This window comes from Sinocyclocheilus rhinocerous, unplaced genomic scaffold (genome assembly GCF_001515625.1).
Source record: "Sinocyclocheilus rhinocerous isolate Xijiao unplaced genomic scaffold, SAMN03320098_v1.1 scaffold1904, whole genome shotgun sequence".
NCBI classification, from domain to species: domain Eukaryota; kingdom Metazoa; phylum Chordata; class Actinopteri; order Cypriniformes; family Cyprinidae; genus Sinocyclocheilus; species Sinocyclocheilus rhinocerous.
The window spans coordinates 72,589-85,356 of NW_015623687.1; the positions used below are offsets into that span (position 1 = coordinate 72,589).

Below are 12,768 nucleotides of genomic sequence, written 5' to 3' on the forward strand. Positions count from 1 at the left end.
TGTGTGTATATATATATATATATACATTATATACTGTATATGCATATATATTTATATATATATATATATATATATATGCATATATTCTCAACTCTTTCTGTTGCTGATCTTGCAGTGAACCACATGCGTGTGACGGCGATGGATCTGGCGACCACGTCTCTGCTGAATGTGTTCAAAGGGAGCGGCTGCGGTGTTCAGGGTTCGTGGCAGGTGGGCGTGGAGCAGGACGTCACTCCGACCAATGGCTGCGCGGCGCTGGGGCTCCGCCTCCCGCACACAGAGTATGAGCTCTTCCGATTGGAGCGTGACGCCGGCGGACAATTCCTGCTGTTTAACGGCCAGCGGCCCAGCGACGGCTCCAGCCCCGACCGACCCGACAGACGGCCCACGTCCTACCAGACACCGCTGGTGCAGTGCTCCGCCGCTGGAGGTCAGAGGTCAGAGGTCAGCGCCGCGCAGAGCCTCGACAACCTGGCAACCACAGCGGCAGCGGCGGCGGTTTGGAGTTTGTGGGTTTCTGAGAGACGTTAAAGGGCTTGTGAAACCCCTGTTTCAGCACTGGTTAGTTCTCACCACAGTTTTGAAATATGTGTCCCTGCAGCACAAAAGCAGTGTTAAGTCGCTGGGGTATATTTGTAGCAATAGCCAACAATACATTGTATCACTCAAAATTATCCATTTTTCTTTTATACCAAAAATCATTAGGATATTAAGTAAAGATCATGTTCCATGAAGATATTTTGTAAATGTCCTACCGTAAATATATCAAAACTTAATTTTTGATTAGTAATATGCATTGCTAAGAACTTCATTTGAACAACTTTAAAGATGATTTTCTCAATATTTAGATTTTTTTGCACCCTCAGATTCCAGATTTTCAAATAGTTGTATTAAAGTGTTTTTCTTTAATTGCTAACGTGATCTTTTTACACCACAGACAGCAACGCCAGCTCGACCGGTCACCACAGCCACAGCGACGGCGGTCTGGAGTTTGTGGGTTTCTGAGACGTAAAAGCGATCAGATGTTTCTGACCCAGAATGCACTTGAGTTGTCCGTCAGACGGATGAATGCACAACAGGAACTGCACTTTACGAGAACGAAGCCCGACGCTTTCGCGCCTGATGGGACTTTACATCCTAAAACATGCCTGTAAATCAGATTCGAAGGAAAAATCACCCAGAAATAAAGATTCTGTCATTATTTAGTCACTTTCTGTACAATAACAGAAACAACAGTTCATACAGCCCAGGGCCTTCATCTATAAAGATGTCCATTTTGATATATATATACAGTGGTGTGAAAAAGTATTGGCCCCCTTCCTGATTTGAAACCATGAGAGAACTTTAATTTCTGGGTGTTTTTTCCTCGTCTGAGTGAGATGTGGACGTTTATATGAGTATTTTTATACGTGAGTGTGTTTGAGATGAAGATATGAACATTTTAAGGGCTACATGGAAGGAAAGGGAAATATTCAAACTGTAGATAATCACTGCTGACTTTTATAACTTTTAGCACTTAAACTACATTACTGCAGCGAGTCAAGCTGGAATAAAATAGTGCCTTAGATTCATCCTGAGCCCAAGCCCAAAGATTTTGTTTCTCTCATCTAAAAACAGTTTTTCCTCTCAAAAAACTTTTTTCTCGTCCAAAAACATTGTTTCTCTCATTAAAAAACGTTTTCTCTCAATAAAAACATTTTGCTTTCATCATAAAAGCTGTTCTTTCCTTATCAAAACATTTTTTCTCTCTTTGAAAAACACTTTTTCGCTCATCAAAATTTTTTACCGTTTTAATTTTTACGTTTTTTTTTTCATCTGAATTTTTTTTTACTCTCATCAAAAAACATTTCTCATAAAAAAGTTTTTGTCATCAATAAATAAATAAATCTCTCATCGAAAACAAATTTTCTTCTCATAAAAGCTTTTCTCATCCAAAAAAATTTTTTCTCTCATTAAAAAACTTTTTCTCTCATTAAAAACATTTTGTTCTCATCATAAAAGCTGTTTTTTTCTAATCAAAAAACGCAATTTGTTTTCTTATTTTTTACCCTCATCAAAAAATTTTTTTTTAAGTTTTTATCAAAAAATCAAAAAATAAATAAATCTCTCATCGAAAAAATTTTTCTTCTCATAAAAGCTTTTCTCATCCAAAAAAATTTTTTCTCTCATTAAAAAACTTTTTCTCTCATTAAAAACATTTTGTTCTCATCATAAAAGCTGTTTTTTTCTAATCAAAAAACGCAATTTGTTTTCTTATTTTTTACCCTCATCAAAAAATTTTTTTTTAAGTTTTTATCAAAAAATCAAAAAATAAATAAATCTCTCATCGAAAAAATTTTACACACACACACATATAACACACAGTTCATATATAACATCATCAAACATTGATCACATTAAAAAAAAAAAGTATAAAAAAATCTCTCGTCAAAAACACTTATTTCATCAAAAAATGACTAGACAAATGAAAGACACAAACATCAGGTTAATTTTTTTTCTTTTATTTCTTCAGTGTCGTCTAGTATGAGACAGTAAAGTGAAGACATCAGTGAACGTCTTGTGTGGATAAATGCTGCTTTGACAGAAAGTACATTAATAATATAATTAATAAATGATAATTACAGTAATAAAACAGTCTGCGTTGGTGTTGTTAGGAACAGAAACAGAACGAATGCACAGAAGGAGACACCTGTGTCTCTGGTGAAGGTCCGAAGCTCTTCCTTCGTCTGGATGAACCATTAAAACCACATTTACACTTTCCATCGAGTTTGAGTGAAACGAATCGCGTTTGAGGGGAAGCAGTTCATGGCTCGAACATCCGTCAACAGAAAACAGCAAATGAACCCAGACAAAGAGAGACGGGAGTCTCCGATTCTACAGGATGAACTTGCCGAGGAAGAACCCGATGAAGATGGCTGCGATGACGACGAGCAGCGAGGGAAGAGATCCGGCCTTCGACTCGTGACCCAGCGCAGAGCTGGAGTTAATCGTGAGGTATTCACTGCGCTCGAACCTCCTCAGTCTCAAACCCTCGTCCTGATACACACAAAACCCCGTTAGTGCACTTAGGGACTTTTTCTGTTCCTGAGAATGTTTTTTTTTTCATATTATGATCACTGAATTGAAATAAAGCTTAAATAATATATGAAAAACTTTTTACAGTTAGTTGCCAAGCCAACATTTTCATTTAGTTAAAGCATAAAATTACTAACTGGACGTAACAAAAACTAAAACAGAAATAAAAATAAATTAAACCTAAATAATAATATAAAAAAACTAATAAATATTACAAAAGCACATTATAAAATCACTAAAATTACTAACTTTGCATAAAAACTAAAAAAAAAAAAAAAAGGAATACTACTACTAATAATAATAACTAGATAAAAAAAGTTTGTCAAGACAAACTTTAAGTTGGCTTGAGAAAGCCGGACCAGAAAATTTGAAAAGTTTAAAAAAGTTTTAATTTCATTTAATAACTATAAGTTTAAGTCGGATTTCAGTAAGTTGGCTTTGTCAAGCCAACTTAATAAAACTAAAATAAATAAATAAATAAAAAATAAAGTTAAAACAAAAAACTAAACTGAAGCTAATAAAAATGACTAAACAAATAACAAAATGACTAAATATGGAAATAAAATTAAAATGAAAACTGGAAGCACTAAAATTACTAAGTGGACATAAATAAATAAATAGAACTAAACTATAAATAAATTAAATAATAATTAAAAAAATTTATAATTGAAGAAGAAATTGAAATGGTTAAAAATTAAAATGAGTAATTATTGCACTAAAGCACTAAAATTACTAAGTAGACAAATAAAAACTAAAACCTAAAAACACTAAAAAATTTAAATTAATTAATCCTAAAAAAAAATTCAAACAAAAACTAGTAAGAATGACACATAACTAAATTACAAAAAATTTAAAAGAAAACAAAAAGCACTAAAATTACAAACTGGACCTTAATAAAAACAAAAACCGAACTAAAAATCTAAATAATTAAACCTAAATAATAATGTAAAAAAAAAAGAAAAACTAACTAATAAATGAGAAAACAAATAAAATGATTAAAAAGTATGCAAAATTTAAATGAAAATAAAGTACAAATAAATTATATATATATATATATATAATTTTTTTTTTTTTCAAAATATCAGTAAAACCATAATAGTACATAAATGATACTAAAATAACAATGGCACTGGTGAATCAGTCAAAATTAAGAAGTAGTAGAAAAGAATTAGTACATTTATATTAGGGATGCTCCGATAGGATTTTTGTTTTGGCCGATACCGATTTTAACAAACAACTATTGACCGATACTGATACCGATATTGGTCAATTGCATAAAGCAGGGCTTAAAAATGAAAGAATTTTGATCGGTTCACTCCGAGCAGAATCGGTATTTGAACGTTTCTGTTCCTCTGTATTATTACCGTTCAGAAACCGGTTTGAGTAGAAAAAATACCAAGTAATAAAGTTTATTTTCTTTGCCTATAATAGTAATAATAATAATAATAAAGCAGTGTTTTTTTTACTCAAAAAGAAAAAAAAAAACGGAGAGAGTCTTGATCTGGTACTTGCGCTTAGTCATAGCCAATACAGCATCATCTTTTCTAGAGTTTGGCCAAATGTATTAAACAAAAGAAAAAACTGTTAACACTTTAAAGACATTATAGTATTTTTTTCAAGATATTTAAAAATGTTTGCAGCATGGATAAAAAAAAAAAGTATTAAATTAAACTAAATTATTAGGCTGTACGTCACATTTTATTATTACATTCAGAAATAATGTAGGTTAAAATACCGGTAAATAAGGCAAAATGTTTAAAAACATTACAAACACAATTAGGCTATTTTAGTTCCCATCTCTCCACAACAAATCCTCTAAAGTTGTATTTAGCCTAAATATAAGCGTCAAGCCAAAACGAATTAATTTAAAAGCGAAACGGAAGCCTAACTCTCTCATTCTGCACGAATCCAAATGTTTTCATATTCGCGACGTATCTGGATGCTAAAATATTATTTATTATGTAAACTATAGGCTTTGTTCTTCACTCGCATTATGGACGTAAAACATCATCCTTCACCTATAGGCTATATCAGCAGACTATTTAAATTGAGCAGTGTAACTTTTTATGTTTCTTTAACTGTATTTTATTTTGATAATGAACAGGCTGCGATGTAAAGTTAATATGTTGTGTGTGCGTGTGAGGCACCGAGGCGATCACTGCATTGTTTTCCCAACTGTTACTCTGTAATTTATGGTCATACCAACGCTGGTTTGTCATACAGATAGAAGCAAAACATCATTCAAAACTGTAAAGCTTTTGTAAAATAAAGAAAACAGCTTTCGTGAATCAGTGTTCTACACTATGCTGGCTTCAGACACACAAAAAGCTGCATATTACCTGCTATTCATTTTCACTTAAATGTAGGCCTAATGCTTGGCGGTTCGTGACATATCCTCGGATAAACTCTAACACCGGTGCATTGCCATTGTGACTTACCTGTGATGAGTTCACAGCATTTCATTCGTTAGATGCGTCAGCGTCACGTTTGCATAGGCCGTACTATGCCGTCTGACAAACTATATTTTGTACAGATTTTATTTAGTTTAGGCAAATATTTAATTATTTTGCCCAGAGAGGAAATCAAAGATAAAACGTTGGATTATCCAGCTGAAAAGGTGGTCTCGGTCCGCTTCCAAACGAACTCTGGTACGGTTCGTTTAAGGTGTGAACATGACCCGACCTCGATCCGACCCAATTGCGGAAATCACGCTCAGAAACAGACAGCTCGTGCATATAGATATAAATCACTTGTTTTTAAAACACAATGCTTAAAAACACATGCAAATGATGAGTTTTCGTTACCATGGCGCACAGCAATGTGACGCGAGCGCGCTAAATAGGCTAAAGCTTGCCGCAAGAATTACCATGACTATGTTAGGGGAAAATAGTAAGGAGATATTTGAATTATTTATTAATAAACTAGTGTTTTATGAGTCAGTGTCGCAAAGATGAAGTTGATGATCCTGACTCGCCATTTCATCATTGGACGCGCCTTTAGAAAGAAATGCATCTTTAGAAAGAAATGCATCTTTACGGATTACATCATAATAAGCATTTTTATTTTGGATTTGAATTATTTCGTTTTGTAGTCATTTAAAGCTTTCTATAGATATATTCATCATGTCTGTAAGGAAAATATTCACTGAGTTTCGGTGCATTTTTGTGAAGCGCTCTCGTTCAAGACCGAGACGGCAGAATGTGTATCCTATTTGTTGTCTTTATTTTACAAAAGCACAACGTTTTCTTGATATTGTGAGTGCACACAAATAAAAAGACCCTTTATAGTTCCGAACGATGTATTATTCTTACTTTTATGAGCAAAGAATGACGGCGTATTTAATTTGTTTCCACTGCGCTCCAGCTTCCACTCTCCACACAAACGACTGGATATGCGCCTAATAGCTCACATTTATATAGGTTAAATGTTTAAACAAACATTGTGATATGCTTTAAGTATTTTATATCTATAGATTTTATTTTCGGCAAGTCGTAATTACAACATCATATGACATTGTCTCATATGATGCTCATAAGTTTCTTCATATTGCATTAGTATCTGTTAACACCAAATCAGTAAAAGAATAAAAATTGATTTAAATTGAGTAAAAATACGAAAGATCTCCATGATTAGCCTGTTTTTGCACTTCCCGTTTTTCCCTGCTTGAGAATTTCTGTCCAATGAATGGATGACCTTAGCACACGTGTGGTTTTGTTTACAATTTCTGGTTCACTTGCAAAAAAGGGCAGTGTGAAAGCGAACCGCACCAAACAAAAACAATCAACATTGTATTTGGTCCGGACCAAAGCAAGTGAGCTAGCGGACTTTCCTGGTGTGAATCAAGGTTATTATAATTTTGAATTTTTTAATTTGTTTTATTTTAATATCGTTTTTAAATTTGCTATAAAATCCAGTTTAGTTTCATTAATATTTTTGTTAGGTTGTAGTTTAATTTTTATTGTGTGAACACATTTTTATTTAGTTTTTATATAGATTAGTTTCAGTTTTAATTAAAGTTTAGCAGAATTAGCAGATCACTTCCAGAGCGAAGGCCACAGAAAGACGTAGGCATAATTTAACCTTAATGAGGCAAACGTTTAGAGACACAAAATTAACGCATGCTGAGATTGATAGTTTAGTTTCATTAATATTTTTGTTAGGTTGTAGTTTAATTTTTATTTTGTGAACACATTTTTATTTAGTTTTTATATAGATTAGTTTCAGTTTTAATTAAAGTTGAGCAGAATTAGCAGATCACTTCCAGAGCGAAGGCCACAGAAAGACGTAGGCATAATTTAACCTTAGTGAGGCAAACGTTTAGAGACACAAAATTAACGCATGCTGAGATTGATTAGATGGTAAAAGTACACAAATATACACCAAAGGAAGCAGTCAAGCCTTTTTACTATATAAATCTACGCAAGTTGCGCTTAATGTCATATCTAATGGTGTGTTGAGATATTTAATATGAAAATAATTGTAGCCTAATTTGGTTATGTCTTTTATCTTATTTAATCATAATCATGATATTGTAACTGTCGTGTCTTGCTCACTTTTCCGTGAACAGCCGCGCATAAATCATAACTGGAACTAATGAAATTCAATAATAACGGCAAAATATGTTGTAGATTAATGCGGGTTCGGTTCGGGTCGCGACTCGCAGTCTTTATGTCAAACGGTTCTGGTCTGGTACAGAATTAAATTAGTGCTGCTGTCAGATAATGGGTCGGGTGTTCCGTTAAGTACTGCTTGGTGCACGTTTACCAAACAGGACCCGTGCAGGACATTGCTTTAAACTGCTTTGCGTCTCTCCGAGGGATAACCCCATGTGCATGATACGCCATTTACAGGTATTTCCCTAAACTGTCACACAGCTCATATATTTTTACGCCAAGGAGTGAGAACATAATGATTACGAAAACGATTATTTATTTTTGTTAGTTATTATTTTATTTCAGTTTGTTTTTCAATAACTGTTGTTAGTTTCATTTCGTTTTAATTTTTCAAATATTTTGACGTTTTTATTTTATTTCAGTTTACGAAATTGTTTTTTCATCAATCGTTTTCATCTTAGTTTTCGTTTACGAAATTAACCTTGGTGTGAATACACCATTAAATAAACCATCGGCATCGGCCCTTTTCATGCCATTTCCGGTATGCCGATGGTTTTAAAATAATCAAAAATCGGCCGATAAATCGGTGCATCCCTAATTTATATGATTTCTAATGATTCATTTAGAAGATGCTTTTAGCCAAACTGACGTACCTTGAGCTGGCGATTCTCATCGTTGAGCTTGCTGACCTCCGTCTGCAAGCGTTTGCACTCCTCCAGGATCTTCTTCATCTCCGAGTCGTTCGCTGCCAGCGGCCCGTCTGCTTTAGAGGAGTTCAGAACCGGCGCCGATTTAGAGTCAACGTCGTTCTGGAGGAGGAGGACGGCAAAATTAGAGACAGAAGACAAAACAACTCAAAATCAACTCACCCTTCACCCCTTCAGTATGTTTTCGTCTTCAAAGAACCAACATTTAAACTCCTAGAAAATCTGTAAATATCATAAAGCCTCGTTTTAAAAGTGTGATTTTTAATAATTATTAATAAATTATTTAAAAAAACAACTTAAAAACATATTATTACTTATAAGTAAATTAATTAATTTAATTTAATAGTAAAACATTTTTGAAAATGCTTATCCTTCTTTATTATGATCCAGTAAATCATGACTTATTGGTTAAAAAGATAATTGAATATATTGAAGTTTATATTGTTTATATCATTGCAAAATGTAGCTATTATCACACAGCTCTATATGTAAAGTGGGATGTATGTTATTTAGAGTTATTTCAGATATACTATTATGCGTTTTTGTTAATATGGAGCTCATTTCTTTTCTATATTTTCTGTGTGTTTTCATAATTTTATTTTAGTTTTTTTTTCTCCTTTAAATTAAACTAAACAAAAATTAAAAATGTTGTCTTGAAACCAGCTGAAATTAAATAAAATATAAAGGAACTTCAACTTATTTTATTTCGACCCCCTTTTTATTTTCTATTTTTATTTAGTTGCTTATTGGTTATTATTAATATTATTTATCCATAGGCATGTGTAGACATTTAATTTCACTGTTTTAATTTATGTAATTCGTTGAAAGCTTGCTTGTAAGGGCATTAACATCAGACATTATTAGGGGTCTGTTATATGTAGTTGCTTAAGGGATTGTTTATTAGAATAATAATGCTGTGGAATGCTAATTTATGATAATAAGAGTTTGTTTCTGTGTATTTGTTATTCCATGCTAAAAAAAACAATATAAATAAATCACTCAATCATCTTTGTGAGTTAATATTTCTGGTAGATTTGTTCGATGATTATAGTAGCAATATTAATTGCCATGTCACATTTGTCGAATCTGATGAGCTTCTGCCTTATTAAAATGTGTTTGATTGGATGCACGACCTTTGACATCGACAACACGATGTGTGACATGTTCTCTCCTGCTGACCCCGCTGACCTTTGACCTACCCTACTGATGTCTCTATCCTGCTCTCTGCTCTGACCCTCACTGACCACCGCAGGCCTGCAGGCCTTGACCTCTGACCCTGTCGTTCTAAAGCCGCCCGGAGCGGCACGGAACCAGTGGAGCAGGTTTCTCTTCTGAGGACTCTGGGACGCCACAGCAGAGCATGAACAGTGTGTGTGTGTGTGTGTGGTTTGCTGTGCTTGTTTGCCAGGTTATTACAATAAACTAAAACTAAAACCATATAAAATTGTTACTTGACAAACGTTAACGGAAACAAAAATAAAACGTATATACTAAAATAACTAAAACTAAAATAAATGTAGACTTTAAAAACAACTAATAAAAATGACAAAAACACAATACAATTACTAAGACTTTAAAAGTGGACAGTGCAACTCTGTTGTCATTGGTGTTCATACTTCTCTTTGTGAGGAGTGGAGTAATTTATTTTTGCAAATTTTATTGTTCACATTAGAGTGCGCATACTATCAACAAACTCCATCTGTACACTGCAGAGGAAACAGAAGCTGCATCTGAAGTGGCATTAGATGTATTTACACAGACTGCTTAATGAAGCTGAGGTGCCATAAATGCATTTAAACCACAAAATTTCAAATGCATAAATAATTTATAAGATTCATGTTTTAAATATTTTTGAACATACAAGTTAAAAATGTTGGGAAAAATGCAATACTTTTAAACATGAAACCACATCCTCCTCGTGAAGCTCTCCCAAGTGTTTGAATCGGCTTTGCCTGACAGTATTCCCACGCTTGTGGTCATCCCTGTTGCTTTGCACCTTTTCCCACCCATTTTCTTCCTTTCAGTCAACTTTGCATTTAATATGCTTTGATACAGCACTCTGTGAACAGCTGCTCTTTCAGTAATGAGCTTCTGTGACTTACCCTCTTTTTGTAGGGTGTCAATGATCTAGTGCTGGGCGGTATGACCAAAAATTTATATCACGGTATTTTTCAAAATTATACTGGTTTTATTGACGGTTTTGCTACTCATGCAGCGCACAGCCTGCGTCTGAGTAACAAACTAAAAAAAACAACAAACAGAGGTGACAGTTCTCCGGGAAAGTCAGACCTCGCGTTCGCGGGACAGCACTGGCGAAACCTTCCAACTGAACCATAGCTAAGGTTTATCCAAAAAAGTCGCTAGGTTTGTCCGCGTGACGTGCGGATGTCAATGCGGTTGAGGTGCGTCTGACTCCGGGCTAATTTTACACTGCTGCCGCGGGTTATTATTCAAGTTAGCGGTTCTAAATACAAATAAATAACCACAGGGGGACTTTAATGAAACTCAAATGTAAATATTCTAATATTTTGAGATACTGGATTTTTGACTTATCAAAATTAAAACAAAAAACTTTTTTAAATGTTTTACTTTACATGCAATGGATCTAGAATATTTGAAAGTTTAACTTTTTGAAATAAGTTACAAAAAAAATAACTTTTTCACAATATTCAAATTTTTGAGATTCACCTGTATATATATATATATATGTACATGCATCAAACTATTATAGTATGTTAATGATACTAAATAACATTGCTTGTTTGTACAGCTTCATAATTTGGCCAAATATTTTGTGTTTACATATCAATATAACTATAAGCGAATAATAATAATAATTATTTTTATTATTATTGTTGTTGTTACTATTATTATCATTATTACAAAATACTACTTAGAAAAAATAAATAATATAATTTCACTGTAAAATAAAACAACACTAGTCTTTAAGGAAAATATTAATACATATATTTTTTTATATTAATTATGTTATTATTTATTTATATTTATGGCTTAATTTCCTCATTTATAAATGTTTAAACCATCCAGCTTTTATTTTGGCAGAAAACCACAAGAAGACCTTAAAGCTTCTCTGTTGTTGGAAAATGGTGCATGTTGCATTTTCAAATGCACGCTCAAAGCCACATCGTGGTTTTATTTGCATTAATCGTGCAGCCCTTATGTGCATCAGTGATGGTGAAAAGCAGCTACATACAAGCTAATTAAAGGAGGAACAACGACATTATTACTGAAAACAAAACTGCTTAAGCTTCAAAACTTAACTTCAAACTCTAAACAGCTGGAATAAAAAAGGTGCTGTAAGTGGTTTCAGATGTTTTGCCAACTTTAGCCAGTACTGAGTCAAACTCTCTAAAACCCCGCCCTCCAAACACAACAGCCAATCAGAATGAGATAAAGTGATTGACAGGCAGTGAGTGTTTGTGATTGGCTGGCTCTCACACCTGTTTCACTGATAGCTGTCAAAAACAATCACTTACAGCACCTTACCATAAGAGCAAAGCACGTTCTGCTGTTAAAACAGAATTATAATTCAATTTACAGCAGCGTATAACAGGGTGGAGTGAACGCCTTTCCTCCTATTCGTCTCTCTGTACTCACCACTTTATCGTTTTCAGACGGCAGCTCAAAGACGCATCTGAGTTTGGAATCCATGAGCTCATCGGGTTTCACGTCTTTCCACTGAAACACATGAAAAATCGGCAATTCATCAGCCACAACCACTACCAGCTGCCCTTACACACACACACACACTTTACACTGGAATTCAAGCATTAACCCTATAAAGATTGCTGTAGCGTATATGACACATGGATTTCCAAGGCCTCTAAATGATTGATAGTTCAGAGTGTTTTATCCAGTCAAAGCTCTTTTAGTGTAATTGTACAAGCATCCAGCTTCAGCTGCTGCTTCTCGTGTCAAATCTTGACTGATTTTAATCAAGTAAAGGTCAGAATAACTGCAGTAATATCTCCAGATGAACACTTACTGGACTGAAGCAGCTCAGCTTTACTTGATTCTCCATCAATCATGTTTTAGAGTCTCAAATCTGATCCTCAGGATCTTTTGAGGAGCGTTTGTTTCCAGAAGCTTTACTTTCACTGTTCCTCAGCGGAGGAATGATCTTCACAAGCCTCCAGAACATCTCACATCTTCTGAGGAGCCTTTATTTCTTCAGCTCTCAATCACTGCATTATATGTTTGGAGCATTTCAATCTCATCTCACTGAGACAGATTACTGGAGATATAGAGACGACTGATATTTAGATCGCTTTATGTCAGTCTCTGCTGTACTGTTATAAAGATCTCACTGATTTACAGTACCAGCAGCAGAATTTCATCTTAATCTTTGTCTA

At 34.0% G+C, this 12,768-nt stretch overlaps 2 protein-coding genes across 4 annotated transcripts in view; one reads left to right on the forward strand and one right to left on the reverse strand.

Annotated features, from left to right (window-relative positions):
- Positions 1-1,277, forward strand: part of LOC107730577 (protein APCDD1) — a 19,515-nt gene extending 18,238 nt beyond the window's left edge. Inside the window, exons 5-7 of one of the 3 annotated variants that reach the window (XR_001638707.1) lie at positions 116-513; positions 998-1,205; positions 1,237-1,277. Coding sequence is in view for 2 of the 3 variants with exons in the window: in XM_016541469.1 (XP_016396955.1) it covers positions 116-531 (416 nt within the window). In the remaining variant the exon portion in view is untranslated. Of the gene's footprint in view, positions 1-115; positions 562-937; positions 969-997 lie in introns of those variants that run through there. The other 2 variants (XM_016541573.1, XM_016541469.1) reach the window with 2 other exon arrangements.
- Positions 1,278-2,485: 1,208 nt separating this feature from the next.
- LOC107730022 (vesicle-associated membrane protein-associated protein A-like) overlaps positions 2,486-12,768 on the reverse strand; it is a 24,943-nt gene continuing 14,660 nt past the window's right edge. Inside the window, exons 4-6 of the mRNA XM_016540794.1 lie at positions 12,014-12,094; positions 8,342-8,497; positions 2,486-3,036 (exon numbers count right to left, since the gene is read on the reverse strand). Coding sequence (XP_016396280.1) covers positions 2,875-3,036; positions 8,342-8,497; positions 12,014-12,094 — 399 coding nt within the window. The 3' untranslated portion in view covers positions 2,486-2,874. The remainder of the gene's footprint in view (positions 3,037-8,341; positions 8,498-12,013; positions 12,095-12,768) is intronic.